Source organism: Thunnus albacares, chromosome 13 (assembly GCF_914725855.1).
Source record: "Thunnus albacares chromosome 13, fThuAlb1.1, whole genome shotgun sequence".
In the NCBI taxonomy this organism is placed as follows: Eukaryota; Metazoa; Chordata; class Actinopteri; order Scombriformes; family Scombridae; genus Thunnus; species Thunnus albacares.
Window position 1 is genome coordinate 3,149,129 of NC_058118.1, and position 18,609 is coordinate 3,167,737.

Below are 18,609 nucleotides of genomic sequence, written 5' to 3' on the forward strand. Positions count from 1 at the left end.
TACTTAACACTGGGTCATCTATTTGAGTTCATATACAAAATACTTTTATTCAGTGGTGCTTTCAGGTTACTCACAGAGAAAAAACTGAATCCCTTAAAGAACACATTCTTAACAGAAAAACAAATACTGAATATTCATTCATATTCACGCACACACGGTGCAATTACAAAAGTTTGAGCCTCTCCTTTGCTATAAAGTGAGTATAGTACCTTTCCAAAGCCTGTAAGTCTCTCTGTAACCTTGATTTTTTGACTTTGATTGATGAAGCCTGAGCCTAAGCTATAGACCATGATAATTTATCTCATCTTGTATCTATCTATCTATCTATCTATCTATCTATCTATCTATCTATCTATCTATCTATCTATCTATCTATCTATCTATCTATCTAAAAGGACAGTCCAGAACCCACAGCAGCCCAAATTCAGGTTTGTGGGTCACCTTTCTGATCCCGAGCACCAGGCCAATCAGATGTCTTTGAACATAGACAGCAAGAGGGGAAGGGGGCTGAAAATAAACAGTGGACTGTCTCACTTTCACACACACACACACACACACACACACACACACACACACACACACACACACACACACACACACACACACACACACACACACACACACACACACACACACAAACACACACACACACACACACACAATCAGGAAAATGACCGTGTTTTCTGAGTGTTATTTCAGAAAACCACAGATCAATCAAAACTCTTTGATTTCTATTGATTCTGTAGCAAGTGACAGGCCTTCCTCCACAGAGGGGGGGTGGAGGGGGTTGAATGCATAATGATGCCCTCCACTAGTCCTAATTGATTTCTCATCTGCCCACCTGATCTCCTGTTTCTCTTTCATTCTCTGTCTCAATTAGCATTGAGAGAAAGAGAAAGAACCTTTCTACAGAATAGAGAGACAAGTCAAAAACAAACACAGTTTCGCAGTGAAAGTGAAGAAGAAGAATGGATGGGAGAGATTCCAAACACTTTGTCTTATGTAGAATCTACATTCACAAGCATCTAAATGACAGAAGAATTCTTTTTCTTCAATGCAGTGAGTAATGTTACCGTGTGCCCTCTCTAGAATATACTGTAGTTGATGTAAACATGCAATAATTTGCCCTTTTTTGTGAATTCAAATGAAAATCTAATAATGAATCAAGTGATTGAACGATAAAAAAAACAACAAAAACCTGAGCATGACAGGGAGGATTACTGTGCCTCTTAAAGTTCTCTTTGAGACTCTTTGCTTTGCTTGACTTTGTTAACCCAAAAACCCAAAACCCAAAAAACGTTTTGTTGAGAGGGTCAGAGTTCAGTTGAGTGCTTGAACGAGAAGAAAACAGCTTGGAAACCAAGATAAATGAGAAAAGTCGGGGGTGGGTCGAGTCAGGAAAAATCAGGCCAGCAGTAAAAGCAGAGTGTGAAGTAGTGAAATGTTCTCTGATATGACATGTTGGTGAAAAAGTTAAGAATCCCTGACTTCCCAATCTCCAGCACTGATTTGCTTGCTCCCTGTAATTGCTCACCTCAGGTGAGTGTCCAAGATTAATTCCCTGCCCCGCATGGACATTTTATACCGTGACCCCCTTTCCTATCCCAAAGGCTGCTTCCACCACGCACAGCAGGAGGGGATCCATGTGTCAACCGCAGGATAAATTACAGCTAAGGAGACACGGCCGAGATGGGTAAGGTCATGTCCTGGGATCAAACATGCAGCCCCCCTGCTAACCCTACATGTCGAAGCCTAAACATGCGCTCAGTGTTTCTGGATGTGAACACACACACACACAGTGGAATACAGACTGATGCCACTGAGCCCCTGCTTTCACTTCCGTGCTACCTCAAGGACAGGATTCCTGTCAAGGCTGATGCAAGGCCTGAAATATTAAAGAAATGCAGTGTAATACTTGCCTGTTACAGTATGCAACGCAACCTCCGGCATGTACACACACAGATGTAATGAACACACACAAGAAAAGACGCTGTATCAGAACTGCGGGTTAAGCAGGCTGTTTGACAAAACCTTGTCAACACCTGAACATTTTCCCCTCGCGCCTGACACAAAGCCGTAACTTTGACCCAAATACAGTGACAGCTAGGAATATTCAGGCTATTAAAACGCTGTTTTTGGTGCTCTACACAGCCCTGTCTGGAGAATAACAATGTTTGATTTGAGGAGGCAAGCCGCCACATCGCCTAAGGCTATAATAAATACTTAGCAATAATGGGTGCACTCAGCGCGACACTGAGCTTTAGATTTAGGGCAGGAAGAAACATTAGCATCCTCACATGGGATGGAAACAGGGAGATGGATTGTAACAGAGCAGCTGAAAAATACATGACAAAAATCGGCAAACAACGACTGCATGTCATGGAAGCTATTTGCACAGCACGTCGCTTGTACAGTCATTTCGTTTCTCTGGGCTGCTGGCTTTTAGGTATGACGGCTTTTGTTGTTTAAAGCGCCCTAAAAAAAAAAAAGACAGAAACTGTCTAACTCTAGTTATCAAACACCACGACACCTTCATTTTCCAGTTTTATGAAATATATAAGCTGGTCTGCAAAAATGATGGCTCATAAACTGATAACTGCAGGAGGCAGTGTCTGGGAGTAAATTGGGGAATGTCTAAATAAAGAATGAAACTATTGAGATAGGAATTCAAAGGAGCCTGGAGACTTCTTTCATATGCTGGATATTGCCAGAGCTAGAGAACACATAACAAGGCTAACATGCCAAGAGGGAGGCAAAAATAGACAAGGACTGCAAGTTGAATTTCCACAGCTTTACGATAAGATTTGAAGGAGGAAAGTCTGGAGAGTGTGAAGTGCTCGGTCTCTTTGAATGCTTGTGCGTGACAAGGAGCAAAATGTTCTCTTAAGAAAGAAAGTTTGGCCAGTCCTTACTTTTTTTTTTTAAACAGGTTAACTTGAGTTTAGGGGGATTAAGTGAGGGCTAAAGTTAAAGTTACTGTATTATAATATATGTCTTTCCAGATGGATACTATGTCAGATTACGTGACGTGTTTCTGCTACATGGCAGAGTGCCATATCAGACTACACTGAACCCTGACAAAATGTTAGCCTGCAGTCTTTCTTGATGTACATGACACGCAAACATGATCAGGCAGGAGCAGCCAGAGAGAGATGCTCAGGATGAGGCGTGTATGGAGCAGCTTGTACACACTGTCAGGCAAAAAGAAGGCCAAAAAAATCTGACATGCTAGTCAGCGTGCTCATTTTCAGTTTCAAGAATTGTCCGATATTAATGACCTTGTCTAGCGACTCACTGGTTCCTGCTTTAGCTGGGTTCTGGAAGGAACATCATCAATGGAACATCCTCATGAACAAAATAAAGCGTTTTAACTGGCTCAGATGTTTACCACATACTGGGCTCCCACTGAGACAGTCAGAGCGAACGGTTTGTTCCAATGCTGCTGTATGAACGTGGCGTGTTGCTCAATCACACAGCAAAGGCTGACAAAGTGTTTTACAACCAAAGCTTACCTCCCCTACTCCCCCCCACATACTCGACGTGTGATTTGCACCAACATACTGAAGCTATCACACACGGGGGAACACAAACACACACACAGTCTCCCAGCAGGAGTTCCTCAGGGGCCGTGATGTGACAGGCAGCTGTCCCAGTCCCACGCTGCTGCAGACAGCGCGTTTCACACACGTACGCTTGAGTAAACCCTCTGTCATGCTGCTGCTGCTGCCGCTGTTACTGCATGAGTCTTTAGCTCTGTCCTTTCATATAACACCCTTTCACTCTCTCTCTCTCTCTCTCTCTCCCTCTCTCTCTCTGGCACACAAATACACACACACACAGACTTTTTTTTTCCTGACACTGTTTCCATTCTGAAATAATGATTGAGGAGGTGGTTATTTCCCAGGCATAATGTATTATAGCTGGACCATAATTCATCCATGCTTTTATTTAATTTGGAGTTGGACCTTTGTGCCCAGAACTCCCGCCTCTTTATCCAACATCAATACATGAATTGGAGGGCTGATACAGCTTTAAATAGACCAAGAATAAGTTATACTGTAAAAAAGCAGTGCTGTGATTCTTTGCCTTTATAATGCTAAAGCACCCTCAGGCAAGACAAAGAAGTCTACCATTCATACAGCGTAGATGTTATAGAAATTCAATTGCATAAAATTCAAAATGAAGGTAATCCTGGCTCCCATCTGTACGTACTATATGTAAAGCAACACATTAGCTGTAAAAGTTTGTTGTAAAACTTGCAGTTGCTTCCCTGTATATTACTTCCCCGTTCCTGCTTTTTCATTCCCCGAGGCTGGCTACGCATTTACAGATGGGACTGACTCAAATCAGGCTTGAGATAGACTCAACTTGTCAGGATATATATTTGGTAGAGACTCATCCCCCCACTGCTGTGAGTAAAAGCTGTTCCCACGCGATGCAACTTCGTGTTGAGCCCAAGTCTACTTGACTTGTGACAACTGTGTCACTCCGGGCAAAGAAATAAGATTGTAGCAGACCATTTCATCACACTGCATGTAGGATCAGCTTTCTCTGTGAAAAGCACAACTCAGTGGAATGTCCTACCTGACGATATGAAGAGCTGCAGTTCTATCAGTATATTTAAAACCAAATTAAAAAAATCTGCTAAAAGCTACTCAGCTCTGTAACCACTGACTCTACATTTGATCTCATTTCTCATGAACACAAATAATCTTGCTTTTAATTTGATAAGTTTACATTATGAGTGTATGTGATGTGCTATTGTGTGTAGCTTTGTATTATGTGTCCTATGTGTTTTTTACTTTGTTCTGTTTTATGTTTTAATTGTGACCTGCCAAAGGGACTGCAGATGAAAATGAGCTATAAGCTAACTCTGGTACAGTACATCAAATGGTAACATTTATGTTTAATACTGTATAAATATACAATAAATAAATAAGACTACAACAACAACAAAAAAAAAGGCAAGAAACTTCAGCAGGGTTGTTCAGCAGCACGTGTGCTATTACATGCTGGTGTCTTTCATTTGGTAGGCAATACCAATGAAATACAGAGAAAATAAAGTTTTTGTTTGTGTTTAGTGTTTCTTTCTTGCTCACTAACTCCAGGAAGTGACTAGGGTAAATATGGAAACACATGGGAGATTGCTTGAATCATGTGTGCAGTAAGAAGACTGATTGAGTGAGTTCAAACCTGAACCAACACATGGCGAAGCACATTTCAATGTCTTTAACTGCTCTTCCAGTGTGCCTACTGCGGTAGCATCAAGGTGTAAATTACATTTGGAAAGTGGGACATGGCTTCAGAGAAAATTATTATAAAGGGGCATTTGTGCAAACCAGAACAGATGAGTTTTCAGGATCGTCACGTCAGCAAGGTCACTTCGGAGCTTTGTCGGCCCCCCGCCGTGAGATGATTGGCGTGCCCCAGTTTAATTGCCGTCCTCGGCTTCTGCCCTCTTTACATTGTCTTGATCGTTATCAAGCACACTTGATATGTTAGTCTGTGACCTTGTAGTGTGAGCAATCGAATGAGCCAATTTGTTATTCTGACCAATGTCAAGATGGAAATCATGGCCAGGTAATGTAAGATGGTGCTTAACATCAGCCTGATGAAGCATTTTTTTGTGCTCCAAACATATGGGTGTGTCAGATGAAAAGGAAAATGTTCACTTTCTCCATTTGCCCTTCAAAAATATGTTTTTTCACCCTTTTTTACTTTCAGTCCAAGAACTGCCCATTCATTTCAGCGGCTGGGCATTCCACACCAAACATTCCATTTATTCAAGATTGCCCTTATCTGAAAAAAAAAAAATTGCTAAAGTATGCTCATTTCACAGTGAGTGCACAGCAAAAACAAATCATTTTGCTTAGTACTGAGTCTTTACATTGCATTTCCAGCAGAGGACTACATATGGGAACATATTGTCAACTATTTAAAACTCAATATTAGAGGCAATAACTAGTAAACATTGGTTCATTTTATGCAGCACGGGCCAATAAGGGACTGGCCTATTCACATATTTTGCTCTCTGCTACAAAGAACTGTTTCTCTAATGGACATGGTCACAGCTTAAAAGGGTTATTTCATCTCTCTCGATCACCCCTGCCTACGCATATGTGAAGTGACTGAGAGGCAGAAATATGTAATGTTATAATGATGTCTACCTTGAAAGCGCCCGGCTCTTTTCAGAGAAAGAATTGTGCAGTAAAGAGACAAAACCCGGAGATACACAGACAATACTTTCTCCAACCACACACACAACAGTTAAGACCTCTCTTTGTGTTATCTGAACGCTTCCTATAACCCATCATTTACACTCCTCGCTATTCGTTCCATTGCTGTTGTTGTGACATTGGAAAGAAAAAAGCCACCTGACAGTCGACACCTGTGAAAAATTGCAACTCCATTCTTCAATCGCATGTTTGTCTTTCATGAATACCAGTGAAAAGCTCAAGTACTGTAATACATTGCATTGTAGAGACAATATTTTCACTTCCATGGTAAAAAGGTCTCCACTACACTAACAAACTACACTGCTCTGTTAGCTGAGGTCTCTGTTGTGTGTCTGCTGAAGGAGAAACATTATAATGTGACTATTTTTCATAGTATAGAAGCATTTTTATCCCCAGAGAGAAAATTAAATTGCCAGAGCATGTGTGATTAGTCAGTATATGATCACAGCACTATTATGCTCTTTTAATTTATTTATCCCCTATGGATCCCTTCCACTATGCTCTCTGTATTCAAGTGTGTTTGTATACTACATTAAAGGCCCTGATATTATTGGAAGCTTTGTCTTTGTGGTAATGGAAGCTCCACCTAGATGAGCTACAGCATGACTGGAGTGCAGTTGTGGAAAATCAAAAGCCTACTCCCAGCGTTTCCAGAAGTACTTACATACTAATAGACTGTCCCTCATTCCTATTAGTCAGAAAAGCAACAGTGGTAGTGGGGGTAATGCCTCCAACATGGCATCCTTTAAGTCTGTACGACTGTCTCTGTAAGACTCTCTCTCTCTCTCTCTCTCTCTCTCTCTCACTCACTCACTCACTCACACACAAACACATGCATGTAAAGATGGGATGAAATGGAATACTTACTGGATGGGCCGACTGCGATTGAGGGATGCAGAAAAGGATGGAAAAGAAAAAAGGAAAAGAAAGATGAATGAGATGAAGAATTCCATCATGAATTGTGATTTTGGATGAAATATTTAAACAAGACACAGTGAAACTTTGAAGCACCGAAGACACTCACATCTGTCTGAGATTAATAATCACATGAAATAGCTGGATATGAATGGATGGAAATGAAACTGGCTGCTACTTAAGTGAAGTGTTCCCAAAAGAGAGGAACAGTGTACAAGTGGGATGAAGAATGATGAGCTGAATGTGGGTACACAGGTGACGATAAAGGGCTGGAAATCTGATTGATCTGTGGTTTTCTGAAATAACACCTGGAAAACAGTCATTTTCCTTCGTGTGTGTGTGTGTGTGTGTGTGTGTGTGTGTGTGTGGTATTCCGATTATCCCTAATACTGCAGCTGCATGCAGCCACCCACAATCATCATTTGCCTACCAGCTGCTACTGGGAATGACTTCTTCAATCTGCTACAAACTGTGGTTGTTAAGTGTGTTTGTCCATGTGCAAGAGTGTGAATACGTATCCATGAGCATGCGTGTCTTCTCCTGCACCAACAAATATCCTGTGTCTCTGTGTCAATGTATGCGTGTGGATATAGTATGTGAGCACACGTCTGTTGACAGATGTCGGAAGTGTCAGTACAGACTGGAGGGCCCGTTCACAGAATCAACTGTTACAGACTAAAACTCTAAATATTCCCTTTTATCATCACAATGACAGATTTCTCATCTGAGTGCCTTTCTTCAAGGCACTGACTTTATTCTAATGCAATGTCAATGCTTTTTGATCTTGGCTCTCTCCCCAGAGGGATGATGAGTCGAGGCTTGAAAGGAACTTAAAATCCATTTTTCACTTCTTTCTCTTTTATAGTCTCAGTTAACAGCATGTTACCAGTGGCGGAAATGGGAAGTTTTAACCAGACACAGTCTGTCTGTCTAGCCTCTCATTTACTTCACACTTCTTATTGGCAACATCTCCTGGTATAAACATTCTGGACATTTGATGATAGCATTCAACGTGTTCTTAAAATCCTGTTTTTTCATAACATCATCAGAAAATGGACTTAATTGTGGATTATCCACAAAAGCAATCAAATTCTATTCATCAAATGCATGCTGGTAGGTGAGATGTGGGCATTTTGTAATGCATCATAGCAAAACTGTCTATCTGTGCAAATAATTAACTCATGTATTCAGGGTCAAAATCAATTATCATTTAAAGCTGGAGTGCAGGACTTTTGTCTCTCCCCTCTGGCAGTGAGAGTAATTACAAAAACACTGTCAACATGTGCTTACGTCACAGGCTCCGCTGTTGCCTACTCCACTGCTATATTTGTGGCTGTAAAACTGTGGATAAATTGTTTTGAGCCCCACACAACCCCCATGAAATGATCAGAATTTGATCCATTTGGTCCGATAACATTTGGAAAGTCCAGAAGAGCTGCGTGATTAAATTATTTGATCCCCATTTAAGTTAGCAGAAAGCTAACTGGAAGTTAGCTGCCCATAGAGCATGCATGTGCATTCATCCAGCCAGCAGCACCAGATTAAAAACTCTGATTATGTGAAATACAGAGAGATTTATCTGGTGGTGATAGACTTAATCAGCATTGTGTGAACTCATTTGGCAACAGCTTGAATGTAACTTATGTTCATTTATATGTAAAAGTTCTGCACTGAAGGTTTAATATATTATAAAAAGTGGAAGATTCTGGCAGTACAGAATTGCCTCCACTGAAGTTTCAGTTGCTGCGTGATATTTCTTGAAATAAAGCAGGATAAGACACTGTTTTGGTTTCTAGTTGATACCAGATTTTGACTTTTATGTTATTGAGAGGCAATAAGTGAAAGCACTGTTACTTTTTTCAGTTTTTCATGTTATTCATACCTAACACTAAACCAAAAAAAGTTGCTAACTCTGAACAGAATTCAAGCTGGAAATTTCAGAGATAAAGTGTGTGTATGTGTGTGTGTGTGTGTGTGTAGTGTGGTGGACTAGCCAGTTTAACGAGGTGGACTAGCCAGTGTCTTACCGTGCACTTGCAGGGTGCCCGACGCCTCAGCTTTGCCCACACTGTTCTCTGACACACAGGTGTAAGTGCCCTCATCCTCAGCTCGCACCTGGGTCAGACGCAGACTGTTGTCACTGCGGATCTCAAATCTGAAAACATATCAACACACAAGATTTAGTACGGAATGCAGAAAAGCACTGTTCTGAAACCCTCTTAGTAAGAAAAAAGTAGATAGATGATACAGTTAGCAATATGAGATTTTCATGTGACTTGGTGAAATACCGGTCTGGTAAAACCTCAGTGATCAAGTCAGGGTATTTTAAAAAGGACAAATGGCTACAATTGAAGTTTTTGAACGAGCTGCTAATGTATTTACTGCACTGCACTATGAGTGCATGTGGCGACAGAGTGAGTTGTCCTATATAGCTTTAGGCAAAATACAAAAAAATCCATCGGAGTCTCCCTGTGCAGATCTGAATCCTGCTGACAACAAGGGAACATTTTACCCTATTTCCCTTGAGGGATCATTAAAGTTTCATCCAATCAAATCCACAAAGTGTGTGCGAGAGAGAGTGTGAGAGTACAGCTTTTAGTACCACAGTCTCAGTGTTACCCTCCAGTACTATCATGACTGTTATCACAGACTATCATGGTGCAACACCACATGATACTGAAAACTCCTTTATAGCACAGGATAGAAAGATTGACAGCTATTTAACAAATGTGTTTCTTATTATTTGGATGATTGGCACAGTACTTAGTACCTTACTAACACAAGCTCTTATGTAATATGAGGCATACATTTTGATTGTAATGACTTGTATCATTGGAATGACATGTATTGTGGTACTTGACTTGCTGCAAATCTTAAAAAAAGTAATCATAGTTCCTCCATGTGAGGTTGTTTCTTATTACACTTCTAAAACATGCAATAACATCTTCACTTACTGTCTACTTGTTGCAGTGGAAACACATCAATCATCAGTCAATCATTTCTCTTTTTTTACTAGCTTAACATAGAACAATAACTAACTGGAGAAAGCATACATGCAGACAGTTGATATTATATTATTAGTGAAATGAAAATACATGACATGTTTCTGGAAATATAATACTGTATGTTGCTAAGTAACACCCTGCCAGCCAGTACTTGTGGTGTGTTGATACCCGGGTGGTACTGATGCATCATGTAATTCTAACAGACAGTACTTGAGTTTCTTTTCTGTCATACCTTCCCCTGGGCAACTCTCCCTCCTCTGCCCGCCAGCGGATAGTCGGAGTCGGGTCCCCGTGCACCTCGCAGAAGAAGTCCACTGTATCGTCTGCCAACACCACCTGGTTCACCGGCTGTTTGATGAACACTGGCCTTTCTGAAATTAGACAGAGACAGAAAACGGGAGAGAGGATTAAAATTTGCTTGTGATGCTACTTCCTAATTGCAGTTTGACCTTTCACACTTGTCAGCAATTTATAACACTGACTTTCATGTAACAGATAAGTGAGCAGATTTAAGGTTGGCTTGGCCAAATTCACTCATGGTATAAAATCCCATTTTTGGTGTCTGAAATGCCATTTGCGAATTGCAAATGGCATTTCAGACAGAAGACAGAGGAAAGCCAGAGAGGAGGAGGAGCAAAGAGATATGAGGATGTGAGAAAAATCAAAGATGAATAAGGGGGTAATGGAGCAGAAGAGGAGCAGGAGGTGAAGGGTGGAAAACTGTGTGGGAAAGAGGATGTCCACTGCATTGCGCCAGAGCTCACTTTAAGTCTAAATATTTGATCAGTGCCTCAACTGAGCCTGAGAGATTTCATACTAAACCTTTACCAAGACAACTAACACCCAGGATTTTCTGAGATGAAAATTTAGTTAGCTGTGTTCGATTCTTTAAAACATCAATTATTATACTCATAAGTAAAAGAAACCCCTAGTAAAAAGAGAAAAAAAAAGATAAATGTCAAAATATGTAGGAACTCATGATGGATCTCTATTGAAAGACTATGATATAGATGAGAATAAGACAAAGAATAAGACGAATAGTGACCATGAAAGAAAGAAATATCAAAATCACCACAAATACACATGTTAACAATGATCAAACAGGAATGATTTTGGAAAAATGTTAAAAAAAAGGGTCTCAATTTTCTAGTCAAGGAGGACAAAATATTAACATTTCACTTGTTTATTTGGCTCACATCAGGAATGATTTTGCATCATTACTGACAGAGTTAGTGTTACAGGCAGGTGTGTAAAGCAACATCATGCCCTATTTACACTGAGTTACACAGGTGGGAGAATTAATACACCAGAGACATATGACAAATATGCACTGCAAGCTCTTATCATCACACAATCAGTTTACGAATGGTGATGGTCTGGAAAAATTATTGTACATGTGTACTTTGCAAATTTCTCAGATGGTAATAATATTAAATACAAGGATATTGTCAGGTCATACATTTTTAAAAACATTAACAAATCAATTCATTGTTACATTCTGGATTTAGGTTCACTGTTGCAACACAGTGTTCAGAAGGCAAAGCATCTGGGAGGTGGTGAGGAAGAGGTGGAGGGGGTTGGTGGGACTGAGAAGAAAATATCAATTTTCTATCTGTTCCCTGCAATCAATACACACTTTCAGAACACTTATGCTGCTGCTCTACTGAGAGCAGAGCAGAGAATCAGAGAGAAGGAAAGAAGCAGAGAGGTCAGGAGAGCAAGGCAAAGGGCAGCCAGGAGGGAAACATTCATCTTCTGCTCCAACAACATCAGCTGAAGAAGGAAAGTGCAAGAGAACCCACGAGAAAATAAATCCAGAGAAAGGCAGGGAACAGAGAATGATGAATTTTGTGAAACCATTTTCTTTAAAATTTTATGAAGGGATTATTCTGGTTTCAATCGTTATGACTGAATGTATAACCTCTATCACTATTATTAAAAAGATCAATAGGCAATCTGAAAATTTTCATCTGAAATTCAACTGAAATATGCTTTTGTGTTATTCAAAAATAGCTATTCTTTCAAAGGGATTTGTAATGTGATGACATATCACTATAATTTTCCTGTTTCATTTCCCACACAGTATTTTCAAGTAATTTAGTGAATAATAATTTAAGAATATACAGTACAAATGGCTTACCAAACACCACTAGTTCAGCAGGATCGCTGTCTCTCTCTCCAACCATGTTGGTACCAACACACACATACATGCCAGCATCACTTTTCCTGGTGTTGGAAATCATCAACTTGCCTCCTCGGATCTGAAAATGAGGGGAACATACATGGAGGAGAAGAGTCAAAGGAGTGGATGGAGAAAGGTGCAGAAGTGAAGTAGAAATGGATGAAAAGGTAAGAGGAGGAGGAGGAGGTGTGGTGGAGGAGGAGGAGGAGGGGAAAGAAAGAAGACAAATGGAAAGAGGTTGGAAACAGGATACTGAGGCATGTTAGTCAAGACAGAAGCCACTCTGTCATTTTCATTCTGTGTTATGACAGATGGCTCCTCTCTTACACTGTTTGACAATGGGTCTAGCTCCAGGCCAATCGCCATAGAAACATCTTCCACTGCTCAGTTTGTAATAAGTAGCTGCATCGATTTATCATTTGATGATGGTGTGTAGTGCGCACACACATGCATGCTTCCATATAGCAGGTTGTATTGTAGTCTTGCATTGTTCGTGTGGCTAGATATTTCTAGAAGGTGGCTTCGCTTTGATGAACATGCTTGAGGGATTCAATGAAACAACAGTCAATGCAGTTCAATCACAACATTGCTTTTCAATTATCAACAATGACGGAAATGTATTGATTCTTAATCAGTGGCATCTCATCAATAATCAAAACTCAAAGCCTTCTATGAGTGGTAATAGAAATTATTTGGTCCTTCACTGACCAAAGATTTGGAAGATTCCCTGAAAAACAAAGGAAAACAGCTTGTGGGACCAATACACAGCAATACACAAACGTAATAGGTTGCAATTAACTTTTACAATTATAGCCATGAAATCCTAACATTATATAAATATACATGTTGCCAAAATGAACAATTTCTTTTGCAGATATTTTCAACTACCGGCCAACTTACAGTGATCCTCTCATCTCTGTCATTGACCCGGATATTGTTCCTCTTCCAAGAGATGGTGGGCTCTGGATGGCCTCTGGGGGGGATACACTCCATGACAGCCGGCTCACCTGCTGCCACCACCACATCACTGGGAGTCTGACGGAAATCATCTCTCAGAACTGGGGAAAAAAGAAAAGGTGGAGAGAGATGATTAGAGTCAGTGTAAACCTCTTTGCTGATGATACTATTCTTTATTACACTATGCCTACATGCAGTCTTGCTGACTTTCTGCTGATGTGGATTTCAACAAGAAACAACATGATCGCCAAACAGGTGTAAATAAAAAATAGGATCATCTCTCACTCTTTGACTGAGCTTAAAAACAGAAAACATGATAGGACATTGCTAATGATACTGTACGACCGTGAATTTAACATGGTGTGCATGTGTCTCCAAGGTCTTCATTGACTCAGTGTCGTGTGTGCACATCAATAATGAAGGTTTTTGTAGCTGACACACACAAAGTAAATGAATTATTCAATCTGATCTAGACACACGCACACACACTCCCTTGGCAAATGCACATGCATAAATAACTCAGACATGCAGCCAAGAAAACAAGTCACCATTCAAACATGTACATCAGATAATTCAGATTGGAGAAAACCACATTGAATACGGAAAATAATTCCCTCACCCACCCTGCAATTACAGTCAACCTGCCTCCCTTATTTCCACATTCATCCCTCTGTAGTCAACATCTTGTGCCTGATTCCTGAAGGCACTGGGCTTTTTCTCTCCGATTTCAGTCTCCAGAGCTCTGTGACCTCTCAGATTACAGGTGGGGAGAATGGTTTTGTAGTCTAGGTTGATGTACTGACAAAACAAGTCTACCAAGAGGAGGCCAAAGCCATGCAGGCCTGCAGGCTACAAGTCTGGTCTAAGCCACTCCAGGGATTTACAAAGGGGATAAACCAATGAGCTGGTTTCTATGGCATTCCTATTTGGCTCAGTGGTCCCTCTAAACTGCTGCCCTCATTGATCTGAAAAGCAGATCCTCCCAAAATTCTCTTTTACAGCATAATCTATCCTAGGCATTTATTAAGAAATGTACAAAGATGAGCAGCAACTCTTTCAAAATAGCACTTGGGAGGGGGGGGTCAAATTTCTCCCCTCAAAAATTTCACAAAGTTCTCTTTGAAGCTATGGCTAGATGTGAGATTTGGACATCAAGGAGTTGGTGAATGATTAATTGATGCTGGAGGATAGCATGGCTGATTTGCATACATTACAGCGATCTGATTGATATCAATAAGTCATATCCATATAACGACATTCCACTCATGTCCTGATTCAGGTCTCTCCTGAGTGTGCAAAGATCTGCAGGGCTGTTGAGACTGTCATAATGATGAGGACAGAGAAATCAGTTACTTTACCTTAAAAAGTGCAAGTCTTGTCAGGAGCTGGTGTCCTAATTTACACCGACAGTTCTTCACAGACTTTGGAACATTGTTACTAAAAAAGCTGTCAAGTATATCACCTCTCTGTCAAAGCAAAAGCTTCTTTAAAATGCCCTGAATACAAAACTGACAGACAAGTTTGTCATGTTTGGAGAAAAATGATTTTAAAGTAGGGCTGCATAATACTGGCAAACACTGACCTTTTTTAATTTTTTTTTTTTGCGATATATATTGTGATATGAAAAAATACAGAAATTTCACCAGATACATGCAGTGTATTATTCATGTATAGATTTGGATCATTTAAAAGTCTATCCTTTTCTAACAAAACAAAACCCCCCTCCTACTTCTACCACACTTGGTTCAGCCATCTGCCATGTATGGTTTCATGTATGCAACTCTGACACCGGCATGGACAAGTGGAGAGATAACAGGTGGTATTTGGGAAAAACAACACGTTTAACTTTACAAATGGACTTGTGTGTCGCAGCTGTGTTATTTACATGTAATATACCATTTCTAACGATGTTCAAATGTATGCTTAATCTGCTAGTGGAAGATAAACAGGCCTCCTGGCGCAGCTGAGGATGGTAAAACTCTCAACCTCTCTTTATCTATATGCTGGTAAGATGTAAGTACAGATAGATCTGGATACTGCAAGTAGAGTGTGTGTTGTGTGTGTTAAGCGCTTCTTACATAAGGGTACAGACCAGCCCCATGAGAGTAACTTTTTAACTTTTAACCAGTGCTGGGAGGGGGTGCCACTGATAACAGGAATACACACACTCAAAAGCCACTGCACTTAACTGAACGCCTGCCTCTAACATCCAAGTGACATTATCTGTGACAGTATTCGCATCTCATGCATGTTTACAGGCAGGTGATACGCTGTGCTCTGGTGAAGGGGTGCACTTGATCAGTTTATCAAACAACCAAAACAGGTAGTGCTAATTTTCAGGTTGTGGTAGGTGACTAATGGGACCTAGTAGCACATTGGGGACTGATCACACTCTGTGTATCCAAGAACCCTTAAATCAGACTAAATCATGTAATATCATACAGGCTTTTCTTGTAGATTAGTCATGGAAAATGAAAACCTTGTGAGTTTTCCTTTTGTATCAAGCATCACAGAAATTGTAGCATGACATGTTTGAGATTATTTGCCTTACTCGCCATCGTGCATCCTACAATGTGGCTATTGCACATGTGCACATTGTGATGTGGATGCTGAAACGATATATCGTGCAGCCCCTATTTTAAAGTGTTGTCTTAATATAACATAGCATGTTTATGTCCCATATCACCATACAGTTCTTCAATAATTGCTCATTTTGTGATTCAACAAATCTGGCATTATTTCTCACATTTCATTCTCTTTCAACTCTCAACAAAAGACAGATATCCTTGTAAGTCCATGTACAACCTGATTTGTTTTTCACTGATTCAATTCATGGTGTAAGTAGAGTAAGTACTGTTTGGTTTTCATTTGCACTGGGAATTCACAGAATACAAGATAGTTTTCAAAGCTGTGCTACTCCCATATTCACTCATTTGATATTTGAGGCCTTGAGGACTAAACAAGCAAACAGAGGAGAGTATATTGTTTGTTAATGCAGTGGAACATGAGGGTGTACAACTCTGGATGCTCAAGCCATCTTCCATTGGAACCAGTTGTTGGAACAAATATTTACAAGAAAACACCCGTTCACGTCAAACTTGTACATGTTATTGTTTATGAGTAAATATCTCCTCCAGGCCTTTTGTCCTCAGCATTTATCAATACTGATAGATCATGGAATGTGCACAGTACACGTGTGCTTCTATGTGTATCTATACGTGAGTGGGTATGCATGTGATATGTGCACATGTGTGTGTCCATGTTAGTGAGAAACAGCATCAATGTCACTGTAATGTCACAGGCCAGGAGGGGAGGGTCACTACCTTATCTGATTAATGACACAACAGGCCAACAAAGCCCCAAGACATTACCATTATCATCACTATTCATATATCCATCCATCCATCCATCCACCCACCCATCCATCCATCCATCCACCCATCCATCCATCCATTTGAACTCCCTTACACTCAGACATCTGAGGACGTTTCTTTATCTGAAATGCCTGGTTTGTGTGGAAAATTCACCGTATCTCTGTGTCAGGCTGCACGCTGCAAAGGCTCATTTCTCTTGTTGTCAAGATAGCGTGGCATCCTCTTTGAATGAGGGTAAGCATGTGTGTGTGTGTGTATGTGAAGAGATAAATCAGCTTGTTTTGTTTGTAATCAAGGTCATGGGAGATGGGCACATCAGTGTTTAAGGAGGGAAGGGGTTATTTTTCATTTACTCATTAGCTGACAGAGCCTGTGCTTGCCTTTGCACTGATAAAATACAGGTTGACACAATCCATCGTTGGCTCGTGAAGCACTGTGTTCCTGTCTGTATTATCTGTGTCTCTTAGAGGGATGAAATTGCCGCTTATGGCTCTAGTCAGTCCCATATGCTGATGGCCAATTACTTAGACACAGAGCATTTGGGGCACTCCAAATCCCATTGGCCCTCCAAACCTGGAATGATATGCCAAACCACACCCCTGGCCCTATCTGTACCTACTGCCTACATTTTCCCAATCACTATTCACAGCAGATTATAAAACTGTGACTAAATTGTGCAGGAACCTGTCCCGTCACGCAAAGTGAGGAGGGAAATAGGATGGTTCGCTGCACCCCAGGTCTGAATTATCATGCCACAGGGTTAAAAGACCGTTGCAATGACCTGTCACACACCATTCTGAGATCATGGCTCCAGGGGCCCCTGATCTTTCCCATTCTGCCCTCCGCACTCCCCTGATCTGAGCAAAAAGAAGGTCTCTAGAAGTTTATTAGGCACTGGCAATTACCCATGAGGCCCTTGGGGGCCCATATTAAGTGGGTGCACTTTGACCCTTTCCTTAAACCCCTTCAACAAAGCCAGAGTAATCCCCACCACTGGGCCTGAACAGTGTGCTTTAATCAGAGCACGTACACACAGTAACACACACAGGGAAAGAGATAAGGACTACAAGTGCATATTTGAAATATTGATGTGTATTTGGAATTGAAACCCTGAAAACTGGTGCAATATACACAATGTGACAATATATATTGTGACACAATACAGATTTGACTACCAGTAGAGACTGTATTATATCACTTCTACTGAGGAATCTATATCTTTAATATCTCTTATTATTAGACAGTTGTGGGCGATGCTGTAAGAGAGCAGGGCTGCATTATGACAATGTGGGATATACAAGATTTTTTTCATTGTTTGATGATGTTCCTTGACTTTAACACTAGAATGATTAACTAGTCCATTAAAAGTTAAAAATAAGAAAATTAATCAACAACTATTTTAGTAATCAATAAATCATTTACTCTAAAGTTATCACAATTTGCAGATTGTATGAGACATGATAGAAAATGAAATATCTTCGGGATTTGGACTATTGTTCGGACAAAACAATCAATTTAAAAAAATCAACTTTCATGTTTCACTACATTTTCACATTTTATAGACAATCATTAACGGATTAATCAAGAAAAAAAAACATCTGCAGATGAACTGATAAGCATGCAGCCCCACTTGATTTGTCAGATATTTACTATTTTGACATTTGCGGACTTTCTAGATAGCTGACATAATACATGTATGAGTATCACAATACAAATATACATATATCATGAGAGACGCTTTCATTACCTACAATACACACAACCACATCTGTGTCTCAACAATAATCCAAATCAGATCGCTGGGGCCTTTAGCTTGGCTGTCAGCCTGTATCTTTTCACAATGACAAACACATTAGTCACACAAAAACAAATGACAACCATTTGCATGAAGGATTTATCAGCTTCTGATGTACATTGATGGATGTGCTAATTGCATATTA

General features: G+C 40.3%; 1 protein-coding gene across 4 annotated transcripts in view; it reads right to left on the reverse strand.

The window, feature by feature from the left end:
• robo3 (roundabout, axon guidance receptor, homolog 3 (Drosophila)) overlaps window positions 1-18,609 on the reverse strand; it is an 87,593-nt gene that overhangs the window by 32,774 nt on the left and 36,210 nt on the right. For 2 of the 4 annotated variants that reach the window (XM_044371446.1, XM_044371445.1), the window contains exons 3-7: window positions 13,239-13,396; window positions 12,297-12,417; window positions 10,389-10,527; window positions 9,179-9,306; window positions 7,104-7,115 (exon numbers count right to left, since the gene is read on the reverse strand). In XM_044371446.1, the coding sequence (XP_044227381.1) occupies window positions 7,104-7,115; window positions 9,179-9,306; window positions 10,389-10,527; window positions 12,297-12,417; window positions 13,239-13,396 (558 nt within the window). The remainder of the gene's footprint in view (window positions 1-7,103; window positions 7,116-9,178; window positions 9,307-10,388; window positions 10,528-12,296; window positions 12,418-13,238; window positions 13,397-18,609) is intronic. The other 2 variants (XM_044371448.1, XM_044371447.1) reach the window with 1 other exon arrangement.